We start from the raw sequence: 20,158 nt of genomic DNA, 5'->3' as shown, positions 1-20,158 counted from the left end.
ATGCCTAACAAGAGCACAATGGCGGCTGAAGGCATCCAGTGCTTCCCCGCATCAAATTCATCCAACTGTAAAAAAATTGGCAACCACCGCAACCCATCACAAAGATTTCCCTGCACTCTTACCAACTAGGCTGCAAAAAAACAAACACAATTTGACCCGGTCTAACAAGTCATGTTTGCACACATTTGTAAATGTGCCACTACGACTTACTGCATATTTTTGAAAATGTGTGCAAATCAAACCCTGTTTTTAACTTGAATGGCTAGACCGGGTCAATTGTTTTTTGCAGGCTAGCTGGTAAGTGTGCTGGGAGAGATTTGTTTGTGATGTGTGTCTCCTGCCTCGGATAATGAATATTCACTTATACTTTACATGCGGCCCTTTGGTGATGTCATGGGCCCCCCATATCAAGAAAGTTGACCTGGTGAGGTCATGGGCCCCCCATATCAAGAAGGTTGACCACCACTGGTATGGATGGTCACAGGTCTGCTCAATGTGGTAAGAAGAAACTTTTGATTTTAATGTAAATGTATAATAGAAGAAACGCTCTGGCACTCCTGTGCTCCAGATCCTGGGAAGAAAGGCACCTCTAACCCAGCAACACCATTACCAGCCAAAAAACATTTTGTTCCTGCTGAGCTCCCTCCTATTCCATTCCCATGCTAATCAGTGTGGTTTTGGCTGAGTTCTGACCTGTGAGGTTTCTGAACATACAAGATTTTCCAAAAGATACACAGAAAGTCACAATTTGATTACGGTTTATTGACATTTCCTCTGTACAGATTTATTTTTTTTTTTGGAAAAAAAAAAAAAAAATCACAAATGAACAGAGCAGTAAAAGCTTTTAATTGGATTACCTTTACCATTTCATGTACATAAGGAAAGTCTGCGAAGGCAGTATATATAAAAACCTAAAAATGGACAGTAAAATATGGCAGGCACTCATCATATCCATACCCTGCAGTCTGCTTTGCGAGGATTCAACTTTACATTTCCCAAACCTTCTCCTTACCCAGAACGAGATCCCTAAACTTCAGCAAGATCAGTTACCAGGGAAAGGTGTATTTGTTGCACTTAACGCCGACATTATATTAAATTCATAATCCAAGAACAAGTCCATTCAAAATATTTCAGTTTTGGGTGCAAAGTAGTGCTGTGTGAAGATGCACCCAACGAGGCCTTTTGTGAACTTCCACCAGTGTCCTACTCTTGCAGTTCCTGTTCTAGTAATGATTCAGGAAAGGCAGCTTATGGGGGGTAAAAATCAGTAGGCAAGAGATGAACAATACTTCAACAGTGGACAGTCACAGCAAAGATTTAGAATCAACTGCAGCATCTTCACATCAGATACTCCAAATCACTCACCACCCAAAAACGAAAAAGGACTCGAATCAACCTCCTCATTAATTAAATTCACTTGCATTAGCCCTTTTACACCACAAAAGCTCCAACTAGTCTTTATACTGTCTTCCTGCCTCACCTGAGGACAAATGTTTACTATCGATCCAAAAAAAAAAAAAAAATTGTGCGTAAATTCTCACCTTTAAAAATCACCCTTAAATCCATCAGAGGATAGAAATGGTCTTGTTCTCATTTATAATCAATATATCATACAAAAGCAGGTTTGGATTAGTAGACCGCACCATGCACTGGTGAATTAATACGGCCAATCTATGCATATACATAATGAAAAAATTCAACATGATATTTTTGTCATAATGAACCTCTTGTGTCACAGCCAAGGAGTATCTGGAAACCAAAACACAAATCATTTATGGTCCAAGCTACTTCTTCCATAGAAACAAAAAGAAGAATCCAGTGTAGTGCCCCTTCTACAACATCTCTTTACCACACTAGTCTTTCTTGTAATCCCTCTCAACTATCCCAAACAATCGCCTCCTTTCCATTACTTGGCCTTTACTCACTTCCTTGGACATCAGGATTTTTATTCACTGCACTGGTTAAATGAGAGGAATGACCCTGTTGGCTAGACTATCAGCCAAGAGTTGCCACAGCTGTCAATGGAAAAAAAGGTAGCCGAGATAATTTTTGGCACAAGATTTCATATTTTCCAAACTGACAGATAATAAAATTGCAAATTACAGGTCTAATTTTGCAAGTTAAATCGAGTTAGAAGCCTTGAAATATGTGCATTTCTAGCAAGTCAAAACTTTGTTGCCTTTAAGCACTATAGCAGAATCTTAACATGGCACAAACTTCCAGGAGTGTCAGATGCCTGGTCTCCCACTGTGCTTAATAGTTCCTTTAGAAAGTCCCTACAATCACTACTACGGCCGGTAGTGTAGTAGCAGTTTGAATCACAGCCATGTGGTGGAGGAAGCAGGCGTTCGACACTGCTGGAAGGGTCAACTACTATAGACTTAAGAGAATGATGTAGCGCTTGAAGATTGCGAGGTTCAACTTTGCCACCTGTTGGAGAGGCAATTATTCAGAGGCTCCATTTGCAGGAATCTTTACAGGATTTTTTTTTTTTTTAAAGTGATAACCTGTAAGACAATATTGGGTTGTCCATGCTAACCTTCTGAAAATCCTAGTTACTTCTTTTTTTAACTTTTCAGTTAAAATTTAGCTAAATGCAGCATCAAAACAAAAAAAAAAAAAAGTGTGCAAAGTTGGCTTTATGCTAGGTTCAGATCTATGCAGGTCACAGACATGCGCAAAATCGTGTGCTTTCCCAACACATACAGTAACATGCTGCCCTTTAGCAGATGTGAAGCAGTGCCATGAATTGTTAATGGCACCCCACGCATCTGCAAACGCACATGAATCCACCATGTGGTGTGGTTTACCAGATTTTTCGAAAGGAGTCAGGGACTTATTTTCCATGTTTCTCACATATAGGGCAGCCAATTTAAGATGACTGGGCTGCCACACACCCACTTAGCCCTGTTGCACCTGTAGGTGTAAACCAAGCCTTAGAAAAGTAGCACAACCCAAGAAGAAAAGTCTGACCCCTGCCAGCATGCAATAAAGAAGGATCCATGCTCTTTGTGAGAAAGCAGTGGTTTCTCTGCAGCTATCTGACATCCCTGCCCAGTTAGAGCCATAGCCCTGGAATCAACAAGGCTTATGCTACATTCTGGTTGGAAAGCTCAACTTATGGGGACCTCTGCAGAATGACCACTGATTTCACACAGGGAGCAGGGGTCCTTTTCAACAGCATGCTGGCAGAGGACAGGAGGTTCTACTCTAAAGATATGAACTTTAAGACTGCAACTAGCATCTACAAAAGGAAAAGTCAGCTAGCATCTACAGAAGGAAAAGTCAGCAACAGCGGCCACCAGTAGGACCAAGTAATCGGCTTTGACTGACAATACCAAGGTTACAAAAACAGGACATCCAAAGTAATTTAGCAAGCATTACAAATCAACATTACTGTAAGGTACATTGCAGTCACAATCTTTAACACTGCCATCATCATGTAACTCAAATATGTAACAGCTTAGTATTTCTCTAGTTCTGAAGCTTGGTCATATGAACTCCTTGCAAGAAGCCTACGTTGGTGTAAAAAGCACAAGCAGAGGTTTGCCAACAGATGGTTAAGTCTGAAATATTTCACACATTCTGACATGTCCAGCCGCTAAAACCCCAGCGGGTGTAAAGCCAAAAGTGTCACTTGAGTAGTAACTATCAGTGCGCACTATTCCTCAGCCCCAGAAAACAGAGGGCTGAACACACTGCTATAGTATGAAATGCACTTTGAACAATTGTTCCAGTCTTAAATCTGTCCACTGTAAAAGCCAGTTTAACAAGTCAAGGGCCTTAATGGACAGGGGAAGATCTTCAAATCTTCAAAGCATCTTAGGTTTTTAGTACACCCTGTAACCCAGCTTATTTATACAAGCACAGATGTTTTAACCGTCCCACACCTGGCCTGGAAAACACTGCGCTCCCCAATGTGCAAACAGCACTGGTTTAAAAGTAAAAAAAAAAAAATACATTTTTTAAAAAGTTATCAAGTCTTCTGTTTAGGTCCCAAGTCTAAAAACAAAGGCCCTGCGCTTGTTTAGCGGATGTGGGCCATTTCTTCCAGGAATGGCGTTTTCATGCATCCAGTGCAGAGCTGATCCATCCACAAAGGTGCTTCATGCTGCAGCGGGGTGCGGCGGGGGAAGAAGGTATAGCTTAAGTCGTAGTTCAGTAGGCAGCTGACAGAGGCCATGTAGAGATCGGAGAAGCGGCAGAGGCGGCGGGAGAAGTAGGTAGGGTTGTGGCAGGTGCGAAAAATACTACCAAACTGAGGGTTGAAGAGGTTCTTGGTCACTGCCCTGTAAATGACAAAAATATATGCCTTAATAAAAAAACAGGTTCTACTTTTTTGTAATAACAGAAAAATAAAGCATACTTTTAGAATATACAGGACAGTTTCTAGTCCTCCATAGTGGTGAATGTTACAGTTCCATGATTGGGCAGTTTAGAGTGCAGATTACAACAGCACTACCTATTTGAAAGGGTTAAGCTATACCTGAAAGTTCCAGGTAGAATCTGATTATTGGACAATAAAAAGAGTGGAGCTGAACCTGCCTTTCCTTCAACAGTTCCTATCCTTTGTCTGCATCTTCTGCAGAATGTCAGTCTTTGGCCTTTGCAGGATCACATCACTCCTATGCATGCCGTTGCAGGATGACATCATTCCTTTGCATACAATCAGTCATCCTGGCACACAGGGAAGAGGGAACATACAAGTGACGCTAGCCAAGCTGTGCATGCGCAGCTCCATTAACACGCCACAGGAGATGGCAAACAGGTGGGGTTTTTTTTTTTTTTTTAAGAGAAATCACATGTTTCTTCACAGATGAAGACCCTGCCTGCATGCAGTTTTTGCCAGTGGGACTTGGTTTCTGCTTTGAAATTACGGTTTGAGAAATACATGACCAATTACTCTATTTAGGGGTCTTATTTAAAGTGGAACTAATGTCCGAAATAGATACCACTCTCCTTCAAGGTCACTCGCCAGCATCTTCTACCAGGCTTTCTGCGGGTGCCAGGTTGTGGCTATCTACATTGGTCGGCGCGGAAGGACATCACTGCTGCGCATGAACAAGAGTTCAGTCTTCCCACCATGCAGGTTTTGCTAGAACGTAAACTGACCTGTGCATGCACAGCTCACTTTACATTCTAAGACGGACTAGGAGCAGGAATGTAGCTTTATTTCACCGCAGAAGAGACATTGCACGTTTCTTTACAAATGAAGAGCCTGCATGCTCGTTTATTTTAAATGGTGACTTTAGTTTACTTTGAGGCTGCATTTACAGAGGCTGTGGGGGGGGGGGGGGGGGAGGGGGGTGTTAACACACAAGAGGGAGGTTGAGCCTGCTGCTCTCTAAAAAAGGTCCCTCATCTCCTCTTACATAGTTACATAGTTACATAGTAGGTGAGGTTGAATAAAGACAATAGTCCATCCAGTTCAACCTGTGTAGGTGTGTGTGACTGTAATCATCTAACATAGCCCTCAATCTCCTGATCCTTGAGATGTAAGTCTAAGAGTCTTTTGAAAGTCCCCATACTACCCGCAGAAACCACCTCTTGTGGTAGACAATTCCACAATCTTGTAGCCCTAACAGTAAAGAACCCCCCACGTTGCCTGAGGTTAAAACGCTTCTCCTCTAATCGTATTGTATGCCCTCGAGTCCTCATGCAATTCCTTCGAATGAACAGCTTTTCTTCTAAGCTGAGATCCCCATTAAGATATTTATAAATTGCTATCATGTCCCCTCTCAGACGTCTTTTCTCCAGGGAAAATAAATCGAGCGATTGCAGCCGCTCTTCATAGGTAAGGTCCTCCAACCCCCTAATTAGTTTAGTTGCCCTTCTCTGGACTCTCTCCAGCTCCAACACATCCCTCCTGAGGACTGGCGACCAGAACTGGACAGAATACTCCAGATGCGGTCGGACCAGAGTTTTATAAAGTGGAAGGATTATAGTCTTATCTCTGGAATACATCCCTTTCTTTATGCATGCTAATATTCTGTTGGCTTTGGAAGCTGCCGCTTGGCATTGCATGCTGTTGCCTAATCCATCATCAACTAAGACTCCCAGATCCTTCTCCATTTTTGATTCCCCCAAGGGTTCCCCTCCTATTGTGTATTGTGTTTTTATGTTTTTGGTCCCCAAGTGCAAAACCTTACACTTCTCCACATTAAACCTCATTTGCCATGTCGTTGCCCACTCCGTAATTTTGTCCAGGTCATTCTGTAGGATATCTGCTTCATGCTGTGCAGTTATTGCCCTGGCCAATTTTGTGTCATCTGCAAAAACTGATAACGAACGACTGATCCCGTCCTCAATGCTGTTTATGAATAAATTGAACAAGGTTGGTCCCAGGACTGAGCCCTGGGGCACCCCGCTTACTACCTCAGACCAGTCTGAGTATGCGCTGTTTATTACTACCCTTTGGACACGGCCTTTTAGCCAATTCCGTATCCAAGAGCAAACCCTGCTGTCGATACCTGCAGACCTTATTTTATAAATTAAGCGCTTGTGGGGAACTGTATCAAACGCCTTAGCGAAATCCAAGTACACCACATCCACTGGTCTCCCCCTATCTAGCTCACAGCTCACTTCCTCGTAGAATGCTAAGAGATTGGTTTGACAAGATCGCCCATTTGTAAACCCGTGCTGGTTACTACTGATTATGTTGTTGTCTTTAGCATACTCTACGATATAGTCCCTTATCATCCCCTCCAAAAGTTTACATATTATTGATGTCAGACTGACAGGCCTATAATTTCCCGGGATATGTCTCTGGCCCTTTTTGAATATCGGAATCACGTTAGCCTTCCTCCAATCCCCTGGTACATCTCCTGTCCTAATACTGTCAGCAAAGATCAGGAACAGTGGTCTAGATATAACCATACTGAGTTCCTTGAGCACTCTCGGATGTACGCCATCCGGGCCTGGTGATTTGTTTGTGTTAAGTTTATCCAGTCTTTCCCTGATTTCCCCCTCTGTTAGCCATAGTGGCAAGTCCTGTGTATTACTACTAACCATACAGTCATGGTCAGTGTACCCTTCCTTTTCCTGCGTAAAGACTGACGAGAAAAAAGAATTCAGCACGGTTGCTTTTTCAGTGTCCTCTGTAACCATCCTCCCATCATCGCTAATTATGTGTGCCATATGCTCTGCCCTAGTTTTTTTGCTGTTGATATATTTAAAGAATTTCTTTGGGTTTTTTTTACTATCCTCCGCTATTTGTCTCTCAAAGTTGATTTTAGCCATCTTGATTTCGTGTTTACACTTCTTATTTTCCTCCTTGTATTGCTGGAAGGCCGATACGGTGCCCTCTGATTTATATTTCTTGAAGGCCAATTTTTTTCCCCTAATAAGTTTTTTAACGCTACGGTTTAGCCAGCCAGGTTTGGCTTTGTCTCTTCTAAATTTATTCCCCATAGGAATGCACTGCAAGATGCCTTTGCTTAATATTGTTCTAAAGCATTCCCATTTTTCCTCTGTGGTCAGTGATCCCAGGGTTTGGTCCCAGTTTACCCTTTCCATCAATGAGTACAATTTTGGAAAGTCTGCCCTTCTGAAGTTTAGGGTTCTTATGTTCCCCACTTGCCTTTTTATATTGTTATTTATACTAAATGTGATCATCCTGTGATCGCTAGAGCCCAGGTTGTCCTGGACTCCTACCTCCGAGATTATGTCTGGGTCATTAGTGATCAATAGATCCAGGATAGCATTCTCTCTAGTAGGGGAATCCACCAACTGCGACATGTAGTTATCCTGTAAGGTTTCCGTGAATAGCCGGGCCTTATGCGAGTGTGCAGTCCCCTCTTCCCAGTCAATGTCGGGATAATTGAAGTCCCCCAATATGATGACTGATCCTAGTTTTGCCGCTTTACCTATTAGTGCTAAAAATTCCAGCTCTACCTCCTCCCCTTGGTTAGGTGGCCTATAGCAAACCCCCACAACTACTTTTCCCTTATCTTCTTCCCTATCGAGTTCAACCCACACAGATTCTAAATCCATGCTCATCCCATCCGTAATGTCACTCCTTTCTAGCACCTTTATATTGTTCTTGACATAGAGACATACCCCTCCCCCTCTTTTACCAACCCTGTCCTTCCGGTACACCGAATACCCTTGGATATCTTCTGATGCTCATCACCAGGATATCTCCAGAGCCTCTCCCATCCGCTAGAAGTCCCATTCCCGAACCTGTCCACCTGTAGGCGATCCCTGAAAACGCATCTCTTCAGGAAGACTATCCCATCTTCACCTAACTGAACTTTAACTCTCCCATCAGCTCATCCCTCAGAGTTAACTTTTGTACCACATGCCCCTCCCTATTAGATTGTAAGCACTCAGGACTGAGGCTCTCCTAAACCAGTTGTATGGAATTGTATTTTAACTGTACTTTATCCTTTATAATGTAAAGCACTGTGCAAACTGTTGACTATATAAATCCTGAATTGGAATTTTTAGTGCCTCCCTACTGCAAGTGAACATGTCCAGCAGCCATGTTCGTACACACTCCCGCATCGTGGCAAAATGTATACCACTGGATGTGTTCAGCAGCAGTATGCAGTACCACCACCAAAACATGACCCATTCCAGCAAATAGGGCCACTCTGGAATGGTGTGCAACGCACGTGGTTGTGGCACAGTGGGCTTTTAATGGTTAAAACTGGCACTATGAAAGCGACATTCCACCTCTTAGCCTCCTGTAAAATGCCTCTGAAAAGCAATTCAACTTGGATCAAATTTCAGAGGGATGGCCGTACAAGTATACAAGCCCAAAGTAAACTGGCCATGAAAAATGCATGGGCAAGCCACCTCCTCAACTGAGGTAATGGCTTCAGTACTTTGAGTCTCTAACCGAAAACAAACACGCATATTAAAAGTCTGAGTAATGTCACAAGTCCTTATCTGCATACTTTTGTCAAGGCATAGACTCCAAGAACTGTAGCCAGAGGGGTCAGTATGACAGTCAGTCAAAGTAGCACCTACATGCTCAATTCAGGAGTGCTGATGACAAGAAATGAGGAAGAAGTACACAAAAAGGCAGTCCTATGAATGTAAAGGAGCACAAACACTGGGATCAGCCATACAGAATTATAGGCAAGTACCTGAGCTCTTGTCGTTCCCTCATCCAGTCTTGTAGAATCTGCTGTGACTCTGGATCACGGAAGTTCTGTAAGGGAACACAACACTTAGTGAGAACGGCCTCTGCAGGTCATCAGATTTCTGACAGCCCATAAACAGATACAACTCGCATCTCCCAAGAAAGGATGCCAGCCAACACACTCTTCTACTACTGGTAAAATCACTTAAGTCAATGCTCTGATTGACTACAAGACAGATTTATGGCCTTGGATACACAGAACACATTTCAGCTAAACAATTTTCTACAAGACAGCAACTCTATAGGACATGAGAGGAACAGGAGATACAACAGATGTCCTCACTTCACACTGTGCAACTGAATCCAGAAGAGAACAGAAGTTGAGAAACAGATGTGCAATTTCACGCCCCTTGAAAGGGTCATGGGTAAAATGATAACCAACAACCACCTTTTGTAGTATTCCTATTAGGAAGTATATTAGAAAAACAACTTGCTTAAATAAGGCTATAAATATATATGCGTCCCCCTTTAGCAAATAGAGAATATTTGTTTCTGGGAAAATGTACAAGGCTTGTTAATGATCTCCCTTTGTCTTGAATTTTGACAAAGAAAACATTTTTTGGATAATATCTATATCTGAGAACTGTTGGACAGCAATTTTAAGTGGGTCACATACTCAAAACATCAAGCTTCTGTTAAATAAAAAAAATAAAAGCAAGTTTGCATGAAAAAAGTACATTTTTTGCAAATCAGCCTGCAACAGCAATCAGTTGATTGCAGGTGCAGGCCAGGCTCCTGCAGACTCTTCCTTCAGCTCTCGGTCTATAGTAAGGTATGGGCTTTCACTTAGAGCTAGAAAAAAGTGTCAATGGATGATGATCAAAGTGATCACATCCCATTTACACCATGTTAAACCCCCAAGTTCCCTTTCACACAGGCCAGATTAGTTTTTTTCTCAGCAGGGGATCTATCCATTGATCCTTTCCTACCCGAGCAGAAAACACCAGATGACAGGTCTGTGTCAGCTCAGCTTTTGCAGAGTGGACACAGACCGCTCACCTCTATGCAGTTGGATGTAAACGAACTATCTGTTAATACCCAACTTCCCTCCGATCCGGTCAGACGGAGGGGGAACAGATCCCCTTTTGTTTTTGCCAGATCTGATCAAATGTGGCTGGGTGTAAATGGACACAAGTCTGTTTACATCCCACTGCCTATAGAGCAGAATGGGGGAGGGTCCGATCAGGTCTGAAAAACAGATAGGCAGACCTGATTGAACTGATTGTGTGAAAGGGGCCTAAATATGGGTGTAACATATGGGAAAAGGTGAAGTTAGCCTTTAAATTGTTTTTTTTTTGGGGGGGTCTTCTGAAAGGAATTTAATAAAAAGGGTTGTACTTTTATTAATTGTGTTTCACCCTAAATTTAATTCCTTTGAAAAAAAAAAATAAAAATCTATCCAGATGATTAAGAATTGTCACAGGTATAGAGGAAAGGGGACATCCTCCACTGGGGTAGCAAGTTTTTGGTGACCACTGTTTACAGGGAGATTGCTCCTTATTGAATAGATTTCCTCTTACCTCCTGGGTCTCTGGGACAGAGCGTAAACATGTTGCTTATCCAATCTCTATTCTATCACAGGAAAAACGAGCTCTGCTAGCTTGAAATTCCAAGCTGCATCCACAATCTATAGATTTTGTAGTAGAGTACACGCCTACCTGCATACGCTCCAGCAGACCAGTCAGTGCCTGCATCCAAGTCAGGGACTGCGAGTATTGCTCAGTGTTAACAATTTTTGTTTCACTCTCCAACTCCGGTACAATGGCTCCTGTCCTCCAGCCATGACGCAACATCAGATCCTTGGGGAAAACAGGAGGGTTACAAGGAGATATGCAGGAAGAGGGAATATTACATGTTTAGAAAATGGAGGTGACACTTACTGCGAGGTCACTATATAGGTGGTCCCCAAAATATAATACTTTAGAACCTCTCCAGCCAGTCAAACGAAGGAAATCAAATAGGTTTCCCTGAAAAAAGCAAGACATTACAGGTTGTTATATAGATTACAGTTTTTATATAATGTATATTTTTGAAATACACCCCCCCCCCCCAACCCCCGCATTAGGCAGGAAAGTTTAATATTTCATTTTTTATACTTCCTACATGAAGCAAAAATGGTGGGAAAATGCAAGGAGTTGAACTCTTAGGACTGATTTACTACTATGCTTCTAACAGCCTTAGCTGCAAATTGACCAAAGTAGCAGAATATCAGATAACACACGAGTGACATTTTTTCTCCCTAATGCTAGAATACAGAGCAGGCTTCTTCTTAATCATTGGGTTATACTGCTCCCTACAGGAGTAGGACACTAGGGAGGACTACGCCTATGGGCGGTCCCAGGGGATAAACATTCACAATCCACTATAGGCACTCAGTTTTGTTACAGTTTCAGATAAAAGCCAGCTCCACAGAGGGGTTGGTGATGGGTCCGACAACGATCAGAGAAATGGATTTTCTGGCAAGTCAAAAATCCCATTTTGTCTTTTGGTCACTGACGGACAAAGCCGATTGATTCTTCTTAACCAGTGGGACTTCCCAAAGCAGTGTTAAACATAAGGGGTGGGAAAACATCAGAAAAAAATTCAAGGCTAACCGTAGCCAACCAGGTAACCTGGAGCTTAACCAAATCTGGAGCTCACCTGAAAAAAATACCCCCTCAAAGAGGACCCAGTCCTCTAACAGCAGCCTGCAAAACCTTCCGGCCAAAAGCAGCATCTGCAGATGGCATTACATCCACTTTATAAAAATAAAAAAAAATAAAAAAAAATGTGCACAGGCGGCCGCCTTGCAACCCCGCATCACTGATGCCTGAAGGCCCAGGAGGCACTAAGCGCCTGAGTAGAGTGTGCCTTAACAAGGAAAGGAGGAACCTGAACAAGGAAAGGAGGAACCTGACCCCTAATTGAATAGGCCTGAATCACTGTCTGATCAATCTGGAAATGGTCGCAGCAGAAACAGCCATCCCTTTGAGGTCCAACCATGCGTACAAATAGTAAGTTTGACTTCCTAAGACTCCGTAGCTGCCAGGTACACCCTGATCGCCCAAAACACATCCAGGTAACGCAGAGCAATTTCCTTAGGATGTTTAGGCCTGAAAACATAGGGAAGGCAACACAATGTCTTCATTCAAATGGAAATTGGAGACAACCTTTGGAAGGAACAACGGACAGGGAAGAAGAACCACCTTAGCTCTGTAAACCAACAGGTAAGATGAACAAGACAACGCTGCCAGCTGCGACACCCTGCATGCAGAAAAAATAGCCACCAAAAAGGCCACCTTCTGGGGCAACATAAGCAGGGGAGCCTCCCAATATTTTCGAAGGGAGATTCCTAGATAACTGGCAACACCAATTTGAGGACCTACAGCGGTAATGGAGATCGCGCTGGAGGAACCAAGTGTCGAGTTCCCTGGATAAAAAGGTATGCAGCAAGGAAAGAGTGGCCAATAGACGTTGAAAGAAAACCGCCAAAGCCAAAACCTGGCTCGATGGTACCCAAGGCCAGGCGCTGCTCAACAGCCCGTTGAAGGAAAACCCAGATCTGAGCCACCGAAAAGGAGCGAGGGAGAACCCCAAAAGACTCACACCACACAACGTACGCCTTCTAAATACGATGGTAGATTTTCTAACCTTTAAAAGCGTAGGAATCAAACGAGCGAATGTAAAGCAGGATAGAAGATTGGTCATTGAGACAGCAGATCTTCCCTGAGAGGAAGTCTCCAAGGAGCATCGCGACCAGCTGTACCAAATCAGCGTTCCAAGACCGGCGAGGTTAGTCTGCAGCCACCAGAAAGACCGGAATCCCTTGCTGCCTTGATCCTGCACAGGGGTCTTGGCAGAAGTTTGAGAGGGGGGAAAGGCATAAATCAGACGATACTGACGCCAAGGAGTTACTAATGCGCCTGCAAGAGGATCCCGAGACCATGACACAAACCTCTGTACCTTCCATGGAATGTGTACAGCAGAGAGGGCTGGAACAATCGTTCTGCCCACCTTAGAATGCCAGCTACTTCCTGATCTGCCAGGACACTTCCTGTGCCCCCATGGTGATTGACCGGACAACCCTGAAGACAAATTGTCCAATGATCCAGGCAGTCTGATCGCTCGGAGTTCCAGTACATTGATTGGGGGTCTGGACTAGGGAAGAGTCCAGACTGCTGGAGTACAAGCTGTGCTGAGGACGCCTCTCCACCCGGACAGGCTGGCATCTGTGGGGACAACTATCCAGTACAGATTTCCCTGTCGAAATGCAGGAGAACGAAGCCACCTCTAGAGACTGGATTCTTGTCCCATTTCACCAGAATCTTTTTGCAGAGATCTCATGTTGAACTGTGCAAACAGAACAGCCTCAAACGTAGACACCATCAGGTCCAGCACCCGCATGCAAGCCCTGAGGGACGACCGTCTGCTGGACAACAGAAGCTGAATTGCCTCCTGCAATATATCTTTCCAGAGGAAGCAACACTTTGGCTGAGGCCAAATCCACCCAGATAGCCCAGTTTTGTGGACGGAACCAGAGCAGACTTCTGAAGGTTCAGAATCCAACCAAACTCCCTCAGAGATCAGAGAGTTATCTCCAAAAGGTGTCCATCGGAGACTCTGCTCGCAGAAGATCGTTCAGGTACCCCAGTACCATGATCCCCCCCGCTGACACAACAATGCTAGCACTGGGGCCAACACTTTGTGAAGACCAGAGAAGCAGGGGGGCGAGACCAAAAAGGTAAATGCCACAAACTGATAATGCTCCCACGGCAAAGCGGAGGAAGTGCTGGTGACCAACACATATTGGAATGTGAAGGTAGGCATCCTTGATGTCAATAGAAGTGAGAAAATCCCCCAGATGTAGGGACGCCACTACCGTACTGGACTCCAGACGGAACTTCTGTACCCACACAAAGCAGTTTAGCGCTTTAAGGTCCTGAATTGGACGTACCTTGCCTTCCTTCTAGGGAACTGTAAATCTGCTTGAAAATATTCAGAAACCGGAACAATCACTCCATGAAGTAACAAGTCTTGCACTGACCCAAAGTGACCCCGTAAGCGATCTGGGGACAAGTGCAGGGTGGAAGGGAAGAACCTTTCCAGAAGGAAAGAAAAAAAAACTATCTTTTAGCCGGACCGAATGAAATCAGCGAAGACATCGTCCTACCTCAGATATGGGTGAGGGCACCCCTTCATGCAGAGGAAGCCATGTCCACGGGTCGGGAAGAGCCCCTCGTGGCTTGCCAGACCGGGTCCTCTTGGAACCTCTGGGGGAGGCCCTGAAGGATTTTTATCCCTTGATGGATGAAAAAAGCCTCTTATGAGCCGAGAAGAACAGCCCACGTCTACGAAGGGGCTCCTTGCCCTCGGTAGCCTGCGGAAGAAGAGTACTCTTCCTCCATGAGCCCCTAATGAGGTCATCCAAGGAAGCCTCAAACAGATGATCCCCCGCTAAGCAGAGATCAGATAAGGCCTTCTTAGAAGTCTGCTCTGCAGACCAGCATGGTCAGCCGGATAAGACGCCGAAGGACCACGGCTGATACATACAGACACCGATTCAGGGTCCACGAATGGACCACCTACTGGACCCCGCAAAAAACAAGGGGGTCACCCTCTGAGCCCCTCCATAGGAGCCCACACAATAGGAAATGGCCCCCTTAAAAAGGGGCCGGCCGCCGTGACAGGCAGGGTATCCTGATAGCCCCGCAGCGCTAAAATATCGCGGCATAGTTACCATTAAAAATTAAACCGCCTCCACAGCGCCACCCCTTCCAAGGGAGGTGCCAAGCTGGCCACACGGCCTAGTAGGCCGCGGCCACATGAGGAGTGGACCCGGGGATGCCAAACCATCTGCTTCCCCAGCACAACAACTGCAGCAGGGAGCCCAGAGGACATCCATGCCCTAGCCACCAACCCCTAGGGTAGCAGGGGAACCCTGCTCAAACCGCCCATTGTGCACAAGAAAAAAACCTGGTCATCAGCGACTCCCAAAAGCCCCCCTTAAGAGCATGTACCAAAAGCCTGCACATAACCTCACCCGGGAGGGGGGTCCCACCATCCCAGGCCCTCCCTAAAGACCCTCCAGGGGTAGAAGGGGGGACAGCTACTTACCATACCAGGAACAGAGTGGGCACCGCTCCTGACAGACCACCACTCCATTGAAATGTGGGTGTCTGTCGACCAGGAGAAACGATGCGCCCGCCCCCGTGTTTTTTTTTTTTTTTTTAACAGAAGTAACTCATGAGAGAATCGAGAAAGAATCGTGAGAATTGGGATCTTTTTATTCTCAGCAAATAAATCGCGATTCTTATTTTTGCCAGCATAGTGCAGCTCTGGTTCATAGCATGATAGATGTAGAGCAGCTGTCCTAGATGACATGAACCACTACAGCAGCAGAATATAGTGGTAAAAAAAAAATGGATAGGGCATAAATGAGCCATCTTAAAAAAAACCATGGTACATCAGGTAAGCTCTATGCATTTTGTGGAATCGATCCACTTCCTCAGGGGCAGATGCATCAAATAAGACATATGTTTGCATGCACCTCATTTAAAGTCCCACCCCCCCCCCCCTTTCATACAGGGGGGGGGGGGGGGATTAAGGTGTACTAGTGCCGGTACTTAGGTTTGCTTTAACTATGGGTCCCCCAAACAAAGATATGGCCTTATTCAGCAGAGGTTGGTAATGTGCCCATACAACCCAGATTCTATCAATCCAACCCAAAACCAGTTAACACAAATTAAAAGGTATTTGCAAGTCTACCCCACTGCTACCACAGGAAACAAAATAAACAAGACAAAAACCCAATCACTTGGGCCAAAGCTACACCTTGTAATTACCAAGACCACAGCTCCTACTTCTAACGGAGATTTTAAAAAAAGAAGAACTCAGACAACATAGACTGCTAGCACACATTGTGAAGACCGGAACCCAGAGGCATCTCCACATGCCTTCCTTAGGAGCCCCATCAAGAGCCGAGAAAGATGGACAATCCGTTATGGAGAAACCAACTCTGTTGGGCACATTAAAAAGGGAGGCCCAGGAAGGGCAGATCAAAGAGCCGGCCTCCTAGCTGAAGGAAAATGGATGAACTTGAAAAGCCCAAAGAACCTCCTAGATGAAAATCTGGCACAGTACATATGTTCAGTTATCTTCACAGTTTTTTGGGAACCACTGAACTGAATGTGTGTAGGCATCTCTAGAGACCATCATATCACCGTTCCGTCTAATAGCCGTTATCATAGCTAGAATTTAGTAAAGGTGGAAAAGTAATATGGAATTCAGGAGCCAGAACATCCAATACAGGAGGCAGCAGAATTGTTTGGAGGAGCCCGCTCCACTGACATCTAAAGAAAACCTCAAACCTGTATCCTGGGATTTGTACAGTATATGTAAATCCTAACAACAAACTTCTATTTGCTTCCTTTGAAAATTGAAAGCATTTTGTTATAGCAGTTTGATGAGTGCAGCTAAATACATATTGAGCCTGTCCGGAATTAAAAAAAAAAAAAAAAAAAAAAACGGCCCTGTGCGTTCTGCAGTGTTATCTCAAGGAACCCAGATCAGCCCTCCCAGCTCTTTTGGACTACAAAACACTGTAGAAGAAAAGAGGAGAGCGGAGTTTAGCAAAGGACAACTGGGTAGGGCTGACACCATTAATGAAGTACAGGCACTGTAGTCAGCCAGCAAAAGGATTAAGGAGCTTCTCTTCCTAATTCAACAAGTATTTTTTGCATATGAAGGATTTTTTTTTGTGCCCCAATGCTCATTTTAAGGCCATAGTAAAAAATTTTACCAAACTTACTTTGAAACAGCCATGTATGATGCGGCCCTACACGTCTCCGATCTCTATGAAAGGTCACTATACCTGTCCCCGTTATCTACCATATGGCTCTACACGTCCCTGAGATCTACTTTATGGTCCTACACACGTCCCTGATATCTATGATATGGCCCTACACAACCCTTCTTATTGGATCCGACTGTCGCTTCAGAAACATTATCTGTATTGTCTTGTAAAAAGTAAGTTTCCTATGAATAGATATCCTCTTAACTACTAATTTAGCACTTCCTTCCCATACTTCATACAAGCCTTTAAAGTTATCAGCCAGCGAGGCAAAACACAATGTCCTCAGACAGTAGACTATGCCAGAACCTGAACTCCAAGAACATTATTCATAGTTTAATTACTGTAAAGTCCCCTACACCCACTGTTTGTACGAGATGAGTTTCCAAAACGGCAAACAGGACATACGTGTTAACAGACATTAACAGCCGTTAACCCTTTGCATCCCTGGTTTTTATTATACAGCGATTAGACTCCCTGCCAAACTCAGCAAAGCGATGAATCTGAAAACTGGGCACCGGGTCATCATTTGACACACAGGCAGAGGGCAGTTAAAACCAGCCTTTTGTTCCTCTAGCTTCTATAGGAATCACGTAGCCTGCATGCTCAGCGGTGGGAAAACAAGGAAAGAGTGGTGACAAAAAGCCAGCATGGCCCCCACTTTTCTTCCTTGCCGGTGAAGGCATCCTCACACATATAGAATTGTTATACAAATCACTCAACCACTCTTCAGTTTGAAAGTAAGCTTGGCCCTTCTAAACCCTAGACATGGCTCTGTATACAGACAAAGGAGTTAGGGAACGTTCCTGAGCTGCATGAAAAATACCAAGGATATCAAGCATGTCAGCAAAAACAAGGAGGGCCTAAAAGGGCTCTATACACACACCCAACTACATACCAACAGCTTTAACCCCTTGCTGCTCACTTATACACATTATGCCCAGAGGGTGGGCTTTACTGTCCACGTCGCACATAAAGCTCTGCCGCCTATGGACGCATATGTGCCAACAGTGTGCTCAAAGCATGACGGAGCTGTCAATGACAACTCTTGATCTTTACTAATGATTTGGGAAGGTTTCCAATTATGTGACTACTGTAACAGCCAATCACAATGACCCCATGAAAATGGCTTTGATCGACGCTACTAATGATCTGGTGATTCACTGACGCGGATGCCAGAATCCAAAGAGATCATCCATTCGCAATGAATGATACTGAAAGGAAGAGATGCCACATACCGATCAGCCTGTGTATTAGGTGTGAAACTACAATGGCCTTAGCCGCACTAAGGCCTGTTCACAGGATGAAATGCGTCAGCCCATGGCCTCAGAGGAGCCAAGGCTGATGCCATTCTAGTTCCACACCTAACACCACACCCAAGGCGGATCTGTGCGTGGTGACTTTGTTTCAGTATCAGCCTATCACAGTGGTCACATGATCGGGCAGTCCTTCCTGCACCATAAAGGTGTTTTGAGACCCTGGGGCTGGGCAGGAAGGGATAAAAAAAAAAAAAAAAAAAAAAGTGTACTGCATAAAGAGATTCAGTACAACTTATTTTAGTTTCCTCAAAACACTGTTTAGAACACTACCGTATATCCTGCAAGAAATCCAGTGAAAATGAGATGAGAGTTCTTGTCAGATTGAGTACACAGTTTCCCTTTTTGGTGCAGAGATGGGGGGGGGGGGGGTTCTGCAGTCCCAACAGGGGGAGAACTCCAGCAGGGCTGACAATATAACATGGGATTTCATTGTAGCAGAGGCAGTGCTGAGAGCTCGAATAGGAAGTTAGCCATGAACTCCCAGTGTGAGGACACTAAATTAGGAGTGTTAGGACTGCAGGTAAAACAGGGTGCCGTGAAGTGGCTCTGCAGCTTACACATGCGTTTGCAAATGTGTGTCAACTAAACCCCTGTTCTTTGTATCATGAGATAGGTCTACTTGGTTAGTGACAGACTGGAGGGTGAGTACATCAGACTGGGGGCTGGCAGACTTCCATGCACCTCTTATAATCCTTCAACCTCATTTTTTTCCGAATAGGAAGTTAGGAGCACACTGACAGGATAATAAGTTGCTTTCTGTACTTTCAGTATGTTTAATCTTTTCGCTGCCAGAGGCGTTTGTATTTTTGCGCACGTTTAAACAAATAATTTTGGGGCGAAGATTACATAAAACCCCCAAACTATTTCTGAATGTAGACACCCTAGAGCAGGGATCCTCAAACTACGGCCCTCCAGCTGTTGCAGAACTACACATCCCATGAGGCATTGTAAAACTCTGACATTCGCAGACATGACTAGGCATGATGGGAATTGTAGTTCCTGAACAACTGGAGGGCCGTAGTTAGAAGACCCTTGCCCTAGAGAATAGAATAGTGGTAGTGCATATTTTTTTTGCGTGTCACGATATTACCATAAAATTTTAGCACAAAACACTAAAGTAAATTTTAGGGCAAACGCAATAAACTAGTTACATTTTCGGTAAAGGTTAAAAGAACAAGGTTGCACCGAGTGATTGGATGCCCAACATGTCCGACCTTAAGTTTGTGTGTGCTGTTTGTAACTGAAAACTTCGATAGCGTAAGAATAGGTCATCTTGCAGACGGCGCTGGGTTACCACATTCCATTTTTAAAAAGGACCCCACACCTTTCACCACAGCAGCAGTCTAATTACAGATCACATTGATTTACATACCGCAGCGCAGGGACACCTATAACTGCGTTTTTTTCTGGTGCTAAAATTATTTGCTCTCACTCCAGTGTGTGCAGCTATATGTATTTCTGTACATCAGATGCATCTCAAGCAACGTTTTCACACGTAGGCACTCACAAAGCTTGAGTCTACGTTTGCACATTCGTATATGTGGGGGTAGGGGACCTCTACATTTTTTTGGAGGGGTGGGTGGGGGATTTTATTTGCTTGGGTGCAACTTTGGCAAATTTTTTTTTTTTTTTTTTTACTGAACTTTTTTTCTTCAATCACATAGGGGACAAAAGTCTCAGGTTTTCTTTAATGCAGGATCTAAAAGACTTGGTTCCACTGAATTGGAAAACATTGTTTCCCAGCTATGTTAGGTATGTTAGGCAGGCACACAGAGACTCTGAAAGGTCATACACTTTGCTTTCTTATGCCTCGTACACATGCACCGATTGTTGGCCGACCGATCGGCCATCTTTGTCCAGTGT

At 44.3% G+C, this 20,158-nt stretch overlaps 1 protein-coding gene across 1 annotated transcript in view; it reads right to left on the bottom strand.

The window, feature by feature from the left end:
• Nucleotides 1-3,395: 3,395 nt before the first annotated feature.
• The window catches only part of LOC309560669 (5'-nucleotidase domain-containing protein 2-like), an 88,959-nt gene continuing 72,196 nt past the window's right edge, over nucleotides 3,396-20,158 (bottom strand). The window contains exons 11-14 of the mRNA XM_082264293.1: nucleotides 11,029-11,115; nucleotides 10,807-10,947; nucleotides 9,093-9,157; nucleotides 3,396-4,289 (exon numbers count right to left, since the gene is read on the bottom strand). Of these exons, the coding sequence (XP_082120419.1) occupies nucleotides 4,028-4,289; nucleotides 9,093-9,157; nucleotides 10,807-10,947; nucleotides 11,029-11,115 (555 nt within the window). The 3' untranslated portion in view covers nucleotides 3,396-4,027. The remainder of the gene's footprint in view (nucleotides 4,290-9,092; nucleotides 9,158-10,806; nucleotides 10,948-11,028; nucleotides 11,116-20,158) is intronic.

The sequence above is a fragment of the Pelophylax lessonae genome (genome assembly GCF_965119305.1).
Source record: "Pelophylax lessonae genome assembly, chromosome: 7".
NCBI classification, from domain to species: domain Eukaryota; kingdom Metazoa; phylum Chordata; class Amphibia; order Anura; family Ranidae; genus Pelophylax; species Pelophylax lessonae.
The sequence above is the reverse complement of the archived record's forward strand: the minus strand, read 5'-3'. Positions and strand labels throughout refer to the sequence as shown.